Source organism: Pholcus phalangioides, unplaced genomic scaffold, assembly GCF_987345545.1.
Source record: "Pholcus phalangioides strain wild (caught in Gottingen) unplaced genomic scaffold, Ppha-v1.0 ptg000022l_1, whole genome shotgun sequence".
NCBI lineage: Eukaryota > Metazoa > Arthropoda > Arachnida > Araneae > Pholcidae > Pholcus > Pholcus phalangioides.
In genome coordinates, this window is record NW_028301615.1 from 11,937,032 (window position 1) to 11,947,960 (window position 10,929).

The window sequence follows — 10,929 nt, forward strand, 5'->3', positions numbered from 1 at the left end:
GTGTGGGTGTTCTTGTTTTGGATTACATCAATGATTTATAACTACCAAAATATGAATTAAAATACATTACAAAATACATACCGATACATATACAGCTTATATGAAAAGTTTGAAACATATTTGGTATTGTATGTATATTAACCTCTTCACAAAGGTATTTTTGACAACAAATTTGAGTGATCTGCATTTGAGTTGTCAGCAATAACTATCAAAAACTGGTTTCCTTGTTCATATGTTATAAATAAAAGAGGGGAAAAAAGATGAGTGCCAGTAGATTTATCTTTCATCATTTGAGGGGAAAAAATGTCACACAGGAGAGAAGAAAAATAATTGCACAGCTCCACAAAAAAAGATGATAAAAGAGGGAGGGGAAATGCTGAGGTGAACAAAAAGCTACAATGAAGCTTCAGAATGATGCAAAGGTCAGGAAAACAGGGAGAGATGGAATGAATTTCTTCCATTTGTGTTGGAATGAGATATCTCATCCCTGATTGTTAAGGAGTTAATTATACATACACACAAATCGATCAGTTATGAGTAAAATAAGATTAAATTTTCTTTCCTTGCAATTATAAAAATTTTCTCCGCAACATCGCAGCAAAGTAGTACTGTAGTACAGTGGTTCCCAAAGTGTGAATAAAATAGGGGATCATGCGAGAGCTTATAAAAAATGAAAATGTCCAAACAAGAAATTGATTTTTATTTTAACGCAAGTAAAAATATTTCCAAACTAGTGGATGCATCAGCTCTCTCTATGTATCATCTCTACTTACCATGCATGTATCATATAATGTAATTTTATCAAATTCTACAATGATCAATAGATCAAGTTAATAGTTATATAAGAGGAATAGAGAGGATGCATAAGAGGAATATATATAAGAGGATTCAGAGAAAGAATCAACTGATTTCGAGATATTTTTGTGTTTTTAAAAAAATTAAAAACACAGAATGTGGATCAGGGGAAATTTCTACATTTTAGGTTCATGCAAGATTCAGAGATAAAAAGCATGTGGCTAGTTCAAATCCCATAATAACAGTTCTGCCAAATAAATATCGAAAAATAATTTGATTTCATTCATTATTGATTATAGAAATTAAAGCACATTCATTAACAAAAATATCAAGAGTGTCCTGGAAAACGGTACATATCTGTCATCGTTTACAAGCAGTCTTAAACAACCATTCTTTTTCAGCAGACTTTTGTCATAGCTTAGCAGTGATCTTACTTAACCATCATTTACCAATGACTTTAAACAATCATTGTTTCCCAGCTGCCTTACTTAACCATTGTTTACCAACAGAGCCTTAAACAGTCATCATTAGGTAGTGGTTTTACTAAGCCATCATTTTACTGAACATGAAAATGATGACTGTCATAATTTATTAGCAGCTCTGTTGAAATACTTATCCAACATTTACCAGCAGCATCCTCACTTTAGTTATCATTTAGCAGCCCCCCCCCCTCTTAATATTCATATATTGCACTTGCAATACTTTCATGAAAATTGTGCAATTGGTTGGGTACCATCCAGCTAACCATTACATTGGCAGACATCATTACAATCCTAGACTTAGTTCAATGCTCTTGACAAAGTTTAGCAATGCCCCAAGGAGCCACGGCGCACACTTTGAAAACCACTTACTTAAACCAGGGCTTGACAAATCGAAAAAATATTTAGGTGCCACCCCAATTTTTTTTAGGAGTATGGTATTTGCTCAAGAAAAATTGTCCTATAAATAATGGGTGTTTTTTTTACTTTTCTCATGTTAAAAGGCATAGCATAATGAAATCAGAAAATTTTGTTTCACCATTAGACTCCAATTTAGAAATGTACTCTAATTCAGCAACAATATTTAGAAAAGTTCAGGTCTAGTCACCATGGCGATTTGGGATTTGTCCAGCCCTGACTTAAACATTTTCTAAAAAATTTAAACACTTCTTGTTACTGGAAGTTTTCTATAAGACTAACAGTTTTGAAATTAAGTATTGGACAGTAATAAGAGTATTCATTATTCATTTATGTATTTAGTTTTCAGTCAGTTATGGTCAGATCGATAGGGTTTTACTAAAACAGATTGTTAATATTACCATTTTACAAAAGACGTACACATGTACAAAGTGGCAATTTCTGACACCTGATTCAAATGCAATAAATAAGAATTAATGATATTGATCCCTGTTCATGATTCTTTGTATTATGTACAAACTACTTTCTGATATGATATTCTGAAGCTGTGTACCAAAAGGAGAAGAAAAGAATAATAACATTATCAATAAAAGAGTCATCGTTTCCCTATGAGAGACTAGATGATTTATTTATCCTCCTCTCCAGTCTTCTTCATTTGATGACTACAAGAAGCTTGACCTTCTAGCATACCATAGGTATATGGCGAAGGATGCGACAGGCATTTCAGTTGACGAACCTGTTTCTGCGACGACTTTATCAATCTATTTGATTGCAACTTCTCTCCCTGCAAATAGAATACATACCATCAAGTTTAAAATTTTAAATATCAATAAATAGTAAGTTTAATTAATAAATACAGTGAAACTCCTCCGATATGGTCACTGGGAATTCTTTAAAAAAAAAGTGGCCATCTGAAGAGGTGACTGCCAAATAGAAGTTGCATGATGTTAGGCAGGTAGAAAACATTTTTGGGGGATGTCAAAATAACAGTTTTCTATGTCACGAAAAAAAATCTAATGCTCAATTTATTTAAGTCAAGAATTTTTGGTTGCATCATTTTTCTGAATTCTTTTTTCTCAATTTCGTTTTCAATTCTTAAGCTAAGGTTTTCCAACACATCTATGGAGAAAGAGTCTGGGGCCCCCGATTCTCAGTAGAATTTGTCTATGAATTTTAATTTCATTGTATGAATCTTATAAGCTATGGTTTGACACGTGTATCATTTTGATAAGACACACAGTGGTGCTTCGAATATGGAAGGCATTTGGCAGCAATTCTCAAACATGAAACCAAATGAGTTTGGCATCATTACATTAGGGTCTTGAATATACATGCTTACAATACTTTTTTGGCATGCACCAATTCATTAGAAATTCCTCAGAGAAATGCAATGAAAGTTATTTTTTCTCAGCCCACAATACATTAATAAGTGAGACTTTTTCTGGAGATCATGCCAACGTGAGCTTGTACAGAAAAATTTCACTAGTCTTTGCTCTGGGAATCGAACTTCAGTTATTTGGCACCCCAGACAAGTGTCCTGTGGTGTGCACAGTAAAGTGATGTGATATAAAGTTTTAGAGACTTTGCAGCCTCCATTAACTTTGGCAAACGGCTCTTAAATGGCAACATTACGGAAAATCTCCAGAGAAATGTTAGCAAGGTGAATGTACAGTTCAATAGGTTGATGGTCTAGTTGCTCTGATTTCTGTCCAAGGCCTCATATAAGGTTCTGAAGTAAAAGACATACTTACGTCAATATTGGATTGTGCCAAAGGGGTCAATCTACATTTACCTCTTTTGGCACTTTATCTGGCACAATTCATCCAGCAGATTCATCAACCAAGTTTTTGATGGTGCTGGATGGAATGTTACAGGTAGAAAGTCCATTAAACATCAAAGTAGGCATAAAGGTTTGTAGTAAAGCATAGCCTGTGATTTGCCTTTTATTCCTTCATTGATTCTACATAAACCAATGCCATATCATACTCTTGGGTTATGTACAGTATTTTTCCCATCTCAGTAGCTTTTTGATGCATGCACCGTGTTTCGTTGTAAAACATACATCCTGTTTGTCATTTTTTATTTTTTCTCATTGATCCTTCGTAAACCTTTGCGGCACCGTGTCATGTACTTGTGTCTCGTGTACAGCTTCTCATTTTCGATGCATAGTAGTGTTGCAAACCATCTTCATAGAAACAACACTGCTGGCAGTCGTGTTGTGCATGATTTTTTTTTATTCATTCTTCGTAAACCAATGCTGGGGTAACCTATAGTGCTCTTCTCTTTTTATGGTTCTTTTGTAAATCTTTACTGTTCAGTGTCATGTTGTAAAGCTTTGCATATATTCATGTAATTCCGCACCTGTCTCTGTATGTTGGTTGCGCTTAGCCAGCAGCATCAAGCACATACCTGAATGCAGAGGATGTACGCCATTTTATTGGTCAACCATTGTTCCTAGAGACATACTTCCAACTAGAAAAAGTATCCAAATAACATGTAGTGCTTAGATGAGTCATTCATGTTGCAAGACAGGCCTGTCATTTAGGGGGGGGGGGGCAGGAAGGGCCATTGCCTCCACCCCCCTGGCTTTTGAAAATACACTAAAAATGGTATATATATATATATACATACATTGAGTACATGTGCTTTGCCCCCCCCCCTTGGAAAAAGTTGAAATGATGGCCTTGTGTTGCAAGAAGTTGTACAGTTATTAATAAAAAACTAGCGTGTTATACCATTACTGTGTACTTAAAAATAATTAGAAAGTTGTTGCCTTGTCTCTCTTGATACAGACAAAAAAAATCCACATTTTTAAGTGCAATATTCACTAAGATATTCAAATTCAAAAATCAGAGGAAATTTGGGGCGGAAAAAATACTGAACGCAGGTAAAATACTTATTCTAAGTTGAAGTACATCGCTAGGATCAACGGTTTGCTAATCACATATATCATGCATCCTGCTACCTATATACCTTGTATAATGTGTATATATCACACACATATTTTATTAAATTTTATTCTCTTGAAAATTATTTTTTAAATATGCAACAAAAGCCCTGTAATAGCCCCCCCCCCCCCCCGGGAAAGATTCAGCAGTAAATTGTCCCCAGATGATCTGCCAATGAATCCGACAATCTGTTGTCGATGAGTTGCGTTGTAAGTCAGTAAGTAGAAAAACAGTGGCTGTAATACATGGACAGAGGCACAGCTCACATATCTATCTACAGCTATAACGCAACTTCGCGCGTAATGTGTAACTTCATGCAACATGCATGCAGCCAATTCCTAAATTATGAAGAATGGGAAAGAGATGCGAATGCTTACATGACCAATGTCAGCAGCATTCAAGAGCGTTGTCCTGTGTCTGTTGATGACTGTGGAACGACGATGAAGGCGATGATGATGGTCATGCGATGAGCTGCTGCCACTGCCAGACTTCGCACGTGAAACGACGTGTTTCAGCAACAGACGCTGGTGGCTACTGCTATCAGACGCTGCCGTGGTGGCATCTACGCCTCTGCGTCTCGACTCGGCAGAACCTTTCTTCTTGACGCAGCAGTTCATACTCGCAGAGGCCGCAGCAGCAGCCGAAGAAGCTTGTTGCATCTTCATCATTCTCTCTTTCTGTTCGACTTCCAGCTTCTTGATGGCTTGAGTCAACACGTTGATGTTGTTGCCGTCCTCGTCATCCCCTCCTCCCTGAGCAGCAGCGGCGTCGGGGCGAAAATCTGAACTTGTTCTGACGCGAGGCAACGGGCTGTCGCAGTAAGGCGAATTCAACGGCGTCACATCAGTTATGGATTCGGATTCCGACAGTTCGAGAGAATCCTCTTCACTTTCTTGGGAAGACGTCGGGTCTGAATCTGTGAGAGACAGACTCGAGGACTGTCGATCGCTGCTGTCATCGTCGTCTTTCGCCTCCATTTCTAGCTCATATTGCATGATAAGACCAAGTATCTTCCGCGACTCATCCGAAATTCCATTCGATCGAGGATGGCCGCGAGTACAAAATGGATTTGGGCATAATCCAAAAAAAAAATGTCTGCCACCGGTTGTCAAAATATGTAAACAAACAACGGGAACGGGCAGTGTAAGGCGTGACTTTGAAACGGCTGTGCACAACTTTTCAAAATTTCTGTGTTAAACGTCATAAACACTGTTGTGTTGTCAAGGTACCTAAAGAAGAGCGGACTCATTGATCTCCATCTTTGAACAAAGAACTGGTTTGCTGCTCCAAGTGACATCTAATCAAAGCTGAATAAAGATCTTAAGGCGCGTATACACTAGCGCGCGGATCATGCAATGAAAGCATTCGCAACTGGTTGTTCAGTAATTTGTACGGTGTTGTGAACAATTCTTGAGCTGTTTTCACTGGACCTACCTGGAATCGGTTTTTTCAACGAACACAAAGGAAAAAAAGGAACACAAAGGAAGTTTGTGTACCCACGAGCGGATTCGCGCCTTTAGCCGCTGTCTTGAGCCGATTTGCATCTAACCGTTGAAAAAAAAAAAGAAGATATGGGGGAATACGGATATATTTAGCGTTGGCGCTCTTTGACAACCCCATTCTGGCTCATCCACCAAATTCGAGCGATGTGTGATATCAGTATTATCGCTATGGCTCCTGCAAAGCCGAGCTGACTTATCCATCATCTTTGTGCAAAGTGCGACGCCAGCGTTATCGCCACAACCAGAGGCACCGAGATAAAGAAAACATTCGGGGGAAGGTGCTGAAACTTGCTGAAAGTTGTTAGAATTCGCTTCAGATACCCCACTGAAGATCGTCTTCAATGACGGAATGGTGAACCTAGTCAGTTTTTGGGCTTGCTGCGGTAAGGAATACGTTGAACTTTCTAGAAAAGCCATAATGTTTTTGTTGGCGATGGTTAGCACGGAGCTTGTTGAACGGGCGTTTTCTTCATATGCATACATAAAAAATAACTACAGAAGCAAATTGGACGAATTTAAGTTTGCATTGATCCTCTTTGAGCTTAATTTTTCAAAACTTTGTAATTCAACGTAGTTCCAAACATCACATTAATTTTTTTCCCAATCTTTGTGTTAATTTGTTTGCTTACTTGAAAAATAAAAAAGCTAAATAATGAAAAAATAGACCATTTAATTCAACATGTAACTTTTTTTGAAGTTTTCGAAATCTGTAATGGGTGAAACAGATACGGGAATTCTGGAGGATTCAGGGTTGGGGGTACCTTAGAGGAGAAATAGGGTAAAAACTATTTATATTTCTTCCATGGCCCCCACATCCTGAAGCAGGGCCCCTAGGCCGGGATCTTTCACGGGCCCCTTTATGATGAATTTATAGCGAGAAAAAACAAAAAATGATGAAAATCATCGTGGGCCCCAGGGCTGGAGCCTTGTCAGCCCACCCCTTGTGGGGGCCATGATTTCTTCTCAATGCGGGGTACGCGGAAAGGAACCGAGCCAGCTGGGGGTACGCGGACTGAAGGAGGTTGGGAACCGCTGGTCTAGGGCGTTCAAACGGAAAGTGAAAGACGTGGGTTCGATTCCCCGCAAAGGGAGTTGAATTTTATCTCTTCCCAAAATTCATCTTCGCAACAGCCAGTAGTTAAAAACCTTCGTATGTATAGTGAAGAGTGATGTCATACTTTCAAGAGATAAAATAGTCGTTACCAAGGCAACTTGATAAGGACCTTATTCGATAGTCGTTACCAAGGCAACAGAAGCATGCGCGTCTTCATTCTGTAGTTTCCAAACCTTGTAATCCTAACGTTATAATTAACATTTTTGCTTGTTTTTGGCATAATTTTTGGTGGCAATTGACAACACTCTACGTTTAGTATGTCAAGTCATGACTTTTCTTTAGAAGGTATGGTCAATGAATTTACAAAAGTTTGTTTCCATGTCCGAGAGATAGGGTCATTTATGCTTCACCAATCACTATCATCGTCAACACCTTTGTTTGTTTATTTATTTATTTAGAGCACGTAAAAGCGTCTGCTGCGAATTGATGGGAAAGTTTTTTTCTTTTAAATCAAATAACGATTATGTGTTGATGGAATGCGCCGATGTCGTATCGTATTAAGACGGCAAGCTATGCGCGCTGCTAACATTTTTTTGATGCTCCAAGGAAGGAACCCCAAGCGCAGGACTAGAATATTTCTGCTCTGCTCGCTCTTTGGCTTTGTAGCGCTTTTTTACGTTTTCGGTGTGTTTACCCACTTGTTCGAGAAAGACTATTACAGTGAATTTGCTTATCCGCTCGACGTGAGAATCGACGAAATACCGACTCTACTTGAGTCCAGCGATGACACAGCGGTAAAACCTCTAAACACCTTTGATTACATGCTGAGAATTAAGAACTCAAATAAATGCAAGGGTTCGAAGACCGGGCAACACGAAAATGTTGTCATATTATTCGTCATCAAATCCGCAATACCTAACAAACTTCAGAGAGACGCTATTCGTAGATCATGGGGTTATGAGAAAAGATTCTCCGATGTTGTTATACGTAGGATATTTGTGCTGGGTTCAGCTCCGTCAGACCCCAAAGTACAAGATGCCATCGACGACGAATATCATGAAAACTATGACATTGTCCAGGCTGATTTCGTGGACACTTATTACAACAATACAATCAAAACTATGATAGGATTCAAGTGGGCTTTCCAAAATTGTCCTCGAGCACAGTTTGTGATGTTTTCCGATGACGACATGTACATTTCTACGAAGAATCTACTGAAGTTCCTCCGTAACCCGCTGAATGAGAATTTAGATTTCCAAAAACCTGTTTACTTTGCTGCAAATTATGGCCCAATAAAAGATGGTTCAGCCGTGGGTGGATTCGATAACAGGCTGTTAGCTGGATATGTATTTTTTTCTTCTCCTATGAGGCACATATTCAGTAAATGGTATGTGGATCTCAAAGAGTATCCATTTTCGATGTATCCACCTTACGTAACTGCTGGAGCTTATGTTATGACTTTCCCAGTTCTTAAAGACATGTATTATATGAGTATGTACACAAAAATGTTCAGGTTTGATGATGTATTTTTAGGAATTATTGCAAAGAAATGTAGTATTAAACCTAGACATAATGAGAATTTCTATTTTTGGAGGAAGCCGTATGACAGAAACTCTTACTCCGATGTTATAGCCTCTCACGGTTTTCATGATCCTCAAGAACTTGTCAAAATATGGGAAGAACAAAAGAGTTCCGGACATGCTTAACTTTGATACATGTCTATCTTACCTATAAAATACAAAGAATATTGTGTATATGATGAAAATCCTACTGCTATGTTCAAAAATTTCCAAAACTTATTCTATCACAGACGAATGTATACAGATAGAACCTGTTTATTTGGTGTTTCCTTCAAAGTAACTAACCTGTGCAATTATGCATTTTTGCCATTGTTCATACAAAGATGCTAATGTGGATTGCAAGTCTTCTTTTGCCACATCCTCCAGTGCCTTTGTTGCTGTACTTTTTTGGAACTTGAGCATCACTGCCCCTTAAGAAAATTCTTTGTTCTAGGAAAAAGTCACATGGGGCAAGATCAGGGAAATAAGCTGGTTGTAAAAGTACCGGAATGCAGGGGTTTTTACTGGTAAAACCTGACATGATTAATAACAATCATGATTCTGCGAGATGCAAGTAACCTGATCTTTGGAAGGCCAAGTCGTGGGTGCTCCATCATGATAATGCGCTGGCTCACAGGTTCCTCCTTGTGTTAAAACATTGTATTCCAATACTTCTACAACCAATTTATTCTCCTAAACTTGCCCCAAAAGTGTATACATACACTGGCAGCATTAAAGAAGTGACAAACTATTGTAAAGGCTTATACACGTCTGAAACGCATTGCTAGGGAACCAAAGTAAACGTTCCGAAAGTGATTGTTGAGGCCCAGAAACCATTGTTGCATGACAGTTTTTTGCCCATTTGGGGCATTTGCCCGGCTCTGATGAAATTTTAAAGTAGCCTATCGTTTAAGTCGGGTCCCATTTGGTATATATGCAAAATTTGGCGACGATCGATCTAAAATTGTAGATTTGTATAGAGAACACACACATACACAGAAAATCAATTATATATATATATATATATATATATATATATATATATATATATATATATATATATAGATTATCAGATAATTTGAGTTGGTCTGGACCACCTTGATCTATGGCCACTACTATACCATTTTTCCTACAACTGAATTAGGTTTTTTTATGGTTGTAATTGGAATGTTTCATTTAGGGTATGAAAAATGAAATAATCCTAAGAGTAATAAACTTTATTTCGACATAAATATCGATAAAAGTGTGATACTAAAGATGAGAAGTTCACAATAATAAATACATAAACAAAATTACTGTATTTATAATCGTTTGCAGTTTCACACAAGTCTAAATTCAAGCAATTTAAAGTACAGTAGGACCCCTGATTATCCACGCTAATGTGGACTGAACATGAATAATACATACCTTATAGAATTTTGTGGTTGAAGCTGTAAATGGTTCAACTATAAGTTATTTTTGCTTGTTAGATAATGCTTGCAAATTATTATAGTTACCTGAAATACTGTAATATATTTAGGGTTAACGACATTTCAAAAATTACATACTTTTGATTTCGAAAGATTGATCAATGACAGAAGACTGTCTTGAATACTTCCCATGGTCAATTATTTTGAAACACTCGCATAGGCGTTCTGTGAACCAGTTCGTCAATGCACAAGGTGTTTCACAAGTCATTTTACTGCCTCTAATTTTTAAAATAAATGTTTGAGAAGTACCTCGGTTAATTAAAGCTTGAATAATCAGGATCCTACTGTCAACTGATTCACAAAGGGAAAAAAACTATCATGTCCTATGCATAATTACTTAACCAGTTGTCATTAACTTTGATAATGAATAATATAGACTTTCTGTTAAGAAATACAAATGCTTTCAGACTGCAAGAATTATGCCTGTACAGAGAAAGGGAAATAATAAACACCAGCTATAGCATAATTGGAGATTGGTGAATGAAATCTTATTTAAATGTTCAATGAGTGAATTTACTTCTTATTGTAGCACATCTGTATATCAGTGAATTCTAACCCAGCAAATCCTACCCTGATGTGTTGTTGCATATTTGTGTGTTTATCACAAGATTTTTAAAAGAAGACAGAGAGAAGCAAAAAATCACTACCATAAATACAACTGAAGCTGCCGCCGCCACAGACAGCCATAACTGACCATATTTTTGAG

General features: G+C 37.5%; 2 protein-coding genes across 2 annotated transcripts; one reads left to right on the plus strand and one right to left on the minus strand.

The window, feature by feature from the left end:
• Positions 1 to 2,198: 2,198 nt before the first annotated feature.
• On the minus strand, positions 2,199 to 5,763 carry LOC149069470 (uncharacterized). Its single transcript, XM_089249615.1, has 2 exons — positions 5,017 to 5,763; positions 2,199 to 2,475 (listed from the first exon to the last, which is right to left on the minus strand). Exons 1-2 carry the CDS (start codon positions 5,632 to 5,634, stop codon positions 2,317 to 2,319), a joined length of 777 nt encoding a protein of 258 aa, XP_089105741.1. The 5' UTR covers positions 5,635 to 5,763; the 3' UTR covers positions 2,199 to 2,316.
• A 1,644-nt stretch (positions 5,764 to 7,407) lies between these two features.
• brn (beta-1,3-galactosyltransferase brn) lies at positions 7,408 to 10,689 on the plus strand. The gene has a single exon (XM_089249444.1). It carries the CDS (start codon positions 7,732 to 7,734, stop codon positions 8,899 to 8,901), a length of 1,170 nt encoding a protein of 389 aa, XP_089105570.1. The 5' UTR covers positions 7,408 to 7,731; the 3' UTR covers positions 8,902 to 10,689.
• Positions 10,690 to 10,929: the final 240 nt, after the last annotated feature.